The 8,450-nt window shown below is 31.5% G+C and overlaps 1 protein-coding gene across 3 annotated transcripts; it reads right to left on the minus strand.

Moving 5' to 3' along the window:
• Positions 1 to 4,892: 4,892 nt before the first annotated feature.
• On the minus strand, positions 4,893 to 8,356 carry LOC105111829 (probable glycosyltransferase At3g07620). 3 transcript variants are annotated; one of them, XM_011007292.1, is made up of 7 exons: positions 7,871 to 8,356; positions 7,121 to 7,408; positions 6,491 to 6,774; positions 6,271 to 6,327; positions 5,801 to 6,039; positions 5,435 to 5,592; positions 4,893 to 5,212 (listed from the first exon to the last, which is right to left on the minus strand). In XM_011007292.1, exons 1-7 carry the CDS (start codon positions 7,964 to 7,966, stop codon positions 5,111 to 5,113), a joined length of 1,224 nt encoding a protein of 407 aa, XP_011005594.1. In that variant the 5' UTR covers positions 7,967 to 8,356; the 3' UTR covers positions 4,893 to 5,110. The 3 variants fall into 3 exon arrangements, with proteins under 3 accessions (XP_011005594.1, XP_011005595.1, XP_011005596.1); XM_011007293.1 differs by lacking the exon at positions 4,893 to 5,212 and having other exon boundaries at positions 5,473 to 5,611; XM_011007294.1 differs by lacking the exon at positions 4,893 to 5,212 and having other exon boundaries at positions 5,521 to 5,705.
• Positions 8,357 to 8,450: the final 94 nt, after the last annotated feature.

Raw genomic sequence — 8,450 nt, forward strand, 5'->3', positions numbered from 1 at the left:
GTCAGATTTATAACTACGCACCCTTGACATCGTAATTAGATTATTATGTTTTAAAATTTTTAAATAGTTTAAGGGTATTAATATTAAACTTAATTTTTTTAAATATCCGATATATTTTCAAAAAAAATGTTTTTAAAAATAACTTTTATTGCACTCCAAATTAGCTATTAAGGTAATGTTTAAGATTATGGTAATAATTATATTTTAAATTATATTTTGTTTGAAAATAAATTAAAATTATATTTTTTTATCTTTTAAAAATTTATTTTTAATATCATTAAATTAAAATAACTCAAAAATATATATAAAAAAATTAATTTAAAAACAAAAATTACTCGCGGGTGTTGACTCCAAGGAAAGCAACCGGATGAGCTGTAAATTTCAAGGTTGAGATTCTGTAGCAGAATCACAACAACAATGGCCGTATATGAGATTCTGTAGCAGAATCACAACAACAATGGCCGTAGCCTAGCCATGTCTGGCTAAACCGAGGCAGTAAAGAAGATATGCTTGTTCAATTAAAAGCCTGTCAAAGTGTTTTTTTTTTCACATTTAATTATGTTATTTTTTGGTGTGCAATAACGTTCTGATTCGTAATTAATTTATTTATTTTATAAAAAGAAGCCAATGTCATCAGATTAACGTGATATTCTTCAATAACCTTCTTTTTATGCAGGATTAATTAGATAATTAATTATTATAAAGTGCAAGTTGCTTGGTTATTCCAAAACACCAGGTTAATTATTATGCGTGGTTGATATACAAAGGGTAATCAAAGACTAATCATTTTAAATGAACAAAAGCAGAATCCCACGAGGATTATTTAACAATTCGACCGACCGCCCCATGACTAGCATGAAGATGGGTTAATTACATGAATACAAGCTACAAAGTGCTTCTACCGAGATGAAATTTTGGAGCTCTCTAGTGCCTCTATCCTAGGCTAAAAAAAATGGGGTTGTAAAGGACTTAGAATAATTTTCATGATTTAAAGCATCTCAAGATTGAAAATTTCCTAGATCTTGACTTTATGCTAATGGGTAATACAAGCATAGTATAAAACCGTGATGATTTTAGATTGTAGGAGGACGCTTTTACTTATGTTTTTTTTTTTTAGAAATATTTTAAAATATATTTTTTTTAATATCCACGCATTAAAATAATAAAAAAAATTAAATTTTTTTCCTTCAAATTTTTATAAAATATCATTTAAAACACTAGTCTAAGATACTATATAAAAATGTAGTGAATTCTTATTTTTAAAAATTTTAAATTTTTTTATTTAAAATAAATATTTTTATATTTTTAAATTATTTTGATATATTGGTATAAAAAATAATTTTTAAAAAATTAAAAAATTTACTTTTAAATATTTTTAAATAAAAAATACTTTAACCCACTTCACAATCATTACAATTTTAAACATACCCTAAAACATAATTGCAAATTTGCCGTGGGAGTAATTAGAGTACAATCAAGGAAAAATATTAGAAATTGAAGAGCCCTATGGCCTATAGCCTAGAAGGCTAGATAAAAAACCTACCATTGGACAAAGAAATTGTGAAAATAATATTTTTATTTAAAAGAAAGGAATCCTGGTAATTAATGACATTGTTGTCAGAGCCACGGCAGGGTGGGATTACTAGCTAAAAGCCTCGCTGGACAGCCTCATGTTTCCCTACGTGCCCCTATCAAAATATGGAATAATAAATCTTAAGGTAAAAGGTAAAGGTAAAAGAGCATGACTGATTGAATTGAACCGCCGTCTGCCTATGCTGCCGCCTGTTTTTCTTTAGGCCCTGCTTTTTTTCAAATTATTTTTTAAAATATTTTTAGATTTTTTTGAAATACTATACCAGAAATAAAGTTTAAAAAATAATAAAATATTATTTTAATATATTTTTCAATCATTTTCTCTTTTTTTGATTAATTTTAAATAAAAAATTACGAAGCAACTAGGCTTTAAGAAATTGCCTAATCGAATCGAGCCCATTTATCCTCAGAGGGTTCTGGGCCCATTCGTCTCTGTATTTAACTGGCTATGCCTGAAAAACGAAGCATTGAAGCTTGGAGAATCTAGCCCCTGTGATTAATTGACCACCATTTACTTGAACTTTGAAGGGAGGTTTGATACCATTGAAAATTCCCAGAGAAAATTTGAGATGGTGGCTGTACAGGGGTTCTTTGCATTCAATGAACTCGCACGATCTTTGTTTTGTTAAGTGACTCTGGGAAGGTTGTGTCCTTGGATCTGGAGGGAGACGGATCAGTGATGTGATGAACAAAATGCCGTTTTCTGGCACAATAATGCATCTCTGTTCCTCAAGACAGGCATACTTTTCGAAGGAAAGGCAGAGTAACATGATGCTTCTTCGAAATGGAATGATATGCCTGTTGAAGTTTGAACGCTGCCAGGTCTTTTTGTGCAGACCTGCTTTATTAATTGCAGATCTCACCAGCAAGATGACAAATCCCCTGTAGATGAAAGTAAGTCGTAGATATCAAGACAGTGACCAAACGAAAACAGGGGATACAAACACACAGATTCAGGACACAAAACATTGAAAAAATGAAAACAGAACAACACCGATGGCCTTGCTTTTTTCACGACCGATGCGGTCCTCGGATTCTCTTTGTTTCTACAACTATTGAATCCTATGAATCTAATAATTAAGGTTAACTCAGAACAAGTTCTTTCTTCGTAAAATTAGCTAAAGTGCCATTTTAATTCTACATCATGGTTTTGTCCTCAATTATAGGGTTGATGACGGTGATAGCTCCAATGATTTCATGCATGTTTCGTACTGCGATAATTGTTGTTTTTTTAAATTGTTTTTATTTATATTTAAAAATAATTATATTGATGATTTTCGATTAGTTTGATATACTAATATTAAAAATTAAAAAATATATTTTAATATACTTTAAATTAAAAAATATAATGCACCACATCACCAACATTTAGTAATTTTGCTTCTTCTTTTTTTTATCACTGACAATTTCAGTTTATTTTTGTTACAAAATAGGTAAAATTTATTTGTTTATGTAATTTTATTACAAAAAAAAAATTAAATTTGATTGACATCATTGAGGAAAAAACTGCATTATTATTATTATTGTCTTTAACTTTAAGATATGGTTTATGAGAGGTAGTCCATTGACACTTGTTACACAATCAGACAGTCCTTTCTCAATACATCATAAACAAATAAATTAGAATTATTGAGACTTAAATCTGCAAAAGAAGCTATTATTGTCTACTTGATGTACAACCACTAGGTTATATCTACTTGCATTTTTTAAATTTGGTATTCCAAAGACTCGTGGGTTTAATCAAGAATAATAAATAAAAAACTTGAGATAATTTATTTTATTTTTAAAATTAGTGAAGAATCAAAAGAAAGCAAATAAAATAAAATAAAAGAGCTAGATCTTTAATTAAATAAATAATGAAGTTTAAAAAAATAAAACCAAATAAACTCAAACAAATCTTTTAAATTTAGACTAATTATTTAAATTTGCAACCCGTGAAGTTCTAAACCTAGAATAATTCTAGACTAATTATTTAAATTTGCAACCCGTTCTAAACCTAGAATAATCCAAGAAGTATAACTCTTAATTAATTTAATGTTAATTAATAAAATTAAAAAAATATATTAATTTTAAAAATTAACCAAAAAAATTTAACAAAGAACAATAAATAAAAAGACTAGATATAACTTGGGTTAATTTTAAAATTAATAAAAAAATTTATAGTTTTTAAATCTAACCCTAGAATTAACCTAAAGCAAGTTCCTAGTCATATGTGTGTACTTATCTAGATTAACCAAGATTTTTTTATTTTATAAAAAATATAAAAATGACACATCATTTTATAGAAAAGAAAACTTCAACATGTTTTGATTGAATTTTTTCTAGGTTAATCGAGTCATGAAACAATCTAAATTTTTAACCAGATCATATTAGGTTAATAACCCCCTTATTTTTATTGAATTCCAACTTAATCTATTCCTTGAGTTATCATGGTCAACTTACAAGGTTGGGTTGAGTTTTAAAAAAATAAATAAAAATAATTGATTTTAATCTTTAATTGAATAAATATTGAAGGATAAAATTTTTAAAAATAAAAAACAAAAGCAAACTTGGATGGAACCCTTAAATCCCGATTAATTTATAAAACTTGTAACTTATCAAATTTTAAGTTGAATTCAATTAAAAAACTCAATTTTCAATCAATTTAATGTTAAAAAATGAAATAAAAATAAAAATTTTAAAAATTACCAAAGTAAAAAAAAATCAAAAGAATAAGGATCAAATTTGATATAAAAAATTAAAGAAGCATGAAATTGTAAAAAAAATCTAATTTTATAAATTATTCAAAATAAAATAAATAATAATTAAAAAAATTGAATAATTATTTTAAAATTTTAAAGTGTTCGGCATGGAATTGAAAGGCTAAGAAAAAATAACTAAAGAAAAAAAAGCCAGTCATGGTAATTAAGTCGTTTTAGTGAGGATAAAAAAAACCCTAAATGTATTTTTTTATTATTCCAAGAATATGGTAAAAAAAAAAAAGTAATGCTAATCAATCCACGTATAATTTAGAAATAACAATTGCATCCTAAAAAAGAACCGAATTGCACTCACTTGATATATAGTTGAAATGGTTCATCATTGAATGGTAAATTTAGCAGTAGACTGGTCCCAGTAATAGTAAATTGTGAGCAGATGAATGATAATTTTACGAGGAGTTTTTTTAGATTATTTTTAGTGTAATTACATACTTTACAAGCAGATATATTCATCGGTTCAAAACCAGTCTAAATAGGTATTTGGATTTGCAATTATCTTCGTCACTTGAAGACTTGATTAAACAGAGCATGTTGCGTCGCTCGCTGAGAAAAACATACCAACTAAATTCATACAACTCATATGCACACAGATATATTTGTAATCTTTCTGGTATTGTAAAGAATCCATGATTTCGATGCCAGATATATCCTTCAGTAAAAGTATTAAGTACATCATGCAACGCCATGAGCATTTAGCTTCAGAAACCAGCAAGGCAATCAGGGGGGGATGTTGTTTAGGACCATCTTCTTGTGGTTCATCAGTACCTAATGACCTGGCGGCGCTTCCATAGCTCATACATTACCATGTGAAACTCGTCATACTTGACAGGACGAAAATGCCACTTGAAGTACTTGCTAACCTGCAAACCAGAAGATATATAAATAAGTGCTGCTCCTGCAGAATCTCACCAGACGTTATCAAGTTAAACATTCCTCCATGGTTTAAGCACGCTACTGTTAATCAGGAAAGCTACGGTAGCATATTGGAAATGAGCTTGGGTTACAAGAAACAGAAGACGATGGATCAATTTTTTGGGAATGGAATGACAAAAATCACAGATAATGAAAAGAATCTTATCTACCTTGAGAACATTTTGACGCATATTCTCGAACGTGTCTTCTGGTATGCCTTTGAGAATCTCCCCCATTATGGGAACGTCATCCTCTTTGAGAATTACAGAGAATGCATTCCAGTCAAGGATGTCATTGAATGGCAAGTCATAGTAGTCGGACATGATAACTGCAGAAAGACACATGAACTGCTTTTGGGGTAAACTACACATCCCCTTCTTTTGATTTTACTATCCATGCTCTATCTAAGAATTTAAAGTTATTGCTTGACATCATCACAAACTTCAAAAAACTGTTAAAATGTTGTCAAATGTGGCTGCATGATGAATAAGTTCAGCACAAGAACAAGAGAAAAGCCTTATGGGAAGCATTCTTACCAGGTACACATCCAAAAGCCATCGACTCTGCTAAGCAAACACCACCGACTTGAGTCTTCCCACGAGGACAGATGCAAAACTTACTCCTACATATCTCCTTTTGAAATTTATCTAGCACAAACGCCCTTTTAGCATTCTCGACGAAATGGATCTCAAATTCTTCTAAACCTTTATAATGAACTCGAAGATTCTTTCTTACTTCAGTGCTGGGATAACCAGCCCAGAAACAAAGTTTAGTCCTGCGATGAAATAGCATTGATCATCAAATCCAACTTCTTCAACAAGAATTAACCACTGAATACTATGCGATAAATGCTTAAGAATACAACTACCATGCTAATATCTAGAAACTAAAAGCCTGCCCAAAAGGCATGTGATACTTGGGAACTTGAATGCCAGATTGTACTGCTGTTCTGTTCAAATGAAGCAAAAGCATCCAGAAAAGTAGAACCTGATAAATATTTTACTACCTGGGAGGGTGAGTCTCCTCTGGGGATAGCTGGATAGGGAGAGACTTCATAGTTGAGCTGCAAGTTGCATCAAGATTCTGAAAGTTCAGTATTTGAGTTCACTTAAAAATTAATGTTCATAGAGAATCCAGAATTGCATAAATGCCTTCAAAAGCTCACTACTGCTAGTCTGCTACCATAAACAAATTGTTACAAAATTAAAAAAAAAAAAAAAGATTACTCGTTCCACATGCCATCTCCTTCAGGAGGAAGAGAGAGCTCCAGTATCTGTGGGAGGGAAACATCCTTATGTGGAATATAGTTGGAATCATAGCTTGGTGAACACACAAGTCTAATTGCGTTCTTCAGGAGAAATGGGAAAGCTGCAGTAGCCCTGTTGCCAATGCCATGGCAACTGACAAAAAAGTGATCAGCGCCTAAAGTCCTATTCCAGTAACGGTATTTGATAGTTAAGGCGCGGACATAGTTCTGGATAACCAGCTCCTTATAACGAGGTAAAGCATCCTGCATTTACAAATAAATAAATAAATTATGTAGTTTCTTTATATGTATACCTAGAATGAGTGAGAAGGGAAGAAATATAGGAAAGTGCTTGAACATATCAGACAACTATATAAAAGAACAGAGTCTCCAATTCCCAATTATGTATCATATGTTGCAAAACCACTAAAATAGAATCTTTCAACAAACTTGTGGTCATATCTATCGTCGCATCTATCAGCTAATTAACACAGCGTCAGTACGTTGAACGTAATCTCAGAATTAATGAATTAAAGAAATCAAATGTTCCATTTATTACATTCAATCAAAAAGATCAAAGTAAATCAATTACTGGGTTTAAAGCGCATACCTGGTCTTCTATTGGTTGACAAGAAAGGGGAATAAAGAAGAGATGAGCCTCATCAGGATTCTCAGTCAAAAAAGAACTGTTTCTCAGATTCATGAAGAAATAATGCTCACTTGCATAATTGCTCTTGAGCTTCTTATCTATTGAGTGATAACACGTTTTTGGGTTTCCACCTGGGTAAACAAAGACCTTTAAATCCTTCTCCATTGCCTCATAATTCAGCAAGAAAAACTCTTCAGAGCGATGGACGCCAACGGTAGACTGTTGAAGTGCGTATAGAGTTGATTTTCCCTTCAAAAGACACAAAAGGAGCGTTAAATGGGGGAAAGAAAATGAGAGAAAGCAAAAGATAAAGCAGGGGAGCTAACATTGACTAACATCAAGAACTGAAATTGGCCTTCAAAAAAACCCAAGAAGTGCTCACCAAAAAGAAGAGCAAAAAGAAAATGCATGCAAGAAAGCAAACAAAGCAAATGTTGCAGGTTTAATAACCCTTAAACAATCTTAGACTGGGAGGAGTGAAAGAAAGAGTGAAAATGAGCATTTAGGGAGAAAAATGTGAAACAATGACCCAGTAAGAAATTGTTTAAGGGTAAGAATAATGTTTAATAACCCAAAATGTACAACAAGAACAAGAAAATACACGAAGGAAAGTCAGTCAGAAAGCAAAGCTTAGCTCTAAACCTTTAAAGAACCTTCAGTTAAGTAGATAAACCAGGACTGAGAAAAATGAAAGTGTAAGAAAGAAAGTACCTTGGAAGAGAGTGGTAACCAATACCTGTGCTGCAACATGATCGAGGCTATGCCAAAAAAGATGACCAAGATGGCAAGTGCTTTTAGAGGAGGCATTTTCTTCAGGGAATTCAAGTTTTTTCTTGGAGAGGAGGGAAGAGAAGGAATGAAAGGTATATCAATCGTTTGTGTTGTTTTGGCGGCTGAAGAGAGGGAGAGTATGGATGGATGCTTTAACTAACTCATTCTGTTAGTGTTAGTTATTTCTGGTATGGTACTCCCACTTTGTGCCTCGTCGCCGCCACCCCCATACCACCAGATGACTGCTGGTGCTGACCCAGTTCTGGAATAAAAACCTGGTATATGCAGGTCTGTTTGTCTACGAGGTGCAAATTATGTTTCAAGACCAAAAAGCAACACGGTTTGCAACGCAGGAAACAGCGAAAACAAGAACTCTGATAAAAAAATCCCCATGAACTCAAAGACATGCTAAGAATTTTTTTTCTTGAATCTAGTTTTTTCAGAAGAAATTTTGTTTTTCTAATTAAATTGATTAATTAAGTATAAGCATGAAATTAACATTGAGTGCTGATCTTTGGAA

This window comes from Populus euphratica, unplaced genomic scaffold (assembly GCF_000495115.2).
Source record: "Populus euphratica unplaced genomic scaffold, PopEup_1.0 scaffold313.1, whole genome shotgun sequence".
Classification (NCBI taxonomy): Eukaryota; Viridiplantae; Streptophyta; class Magnoliopsida; order Malpighiales; family Salicaceae; genus Populus; species Populus euphratica.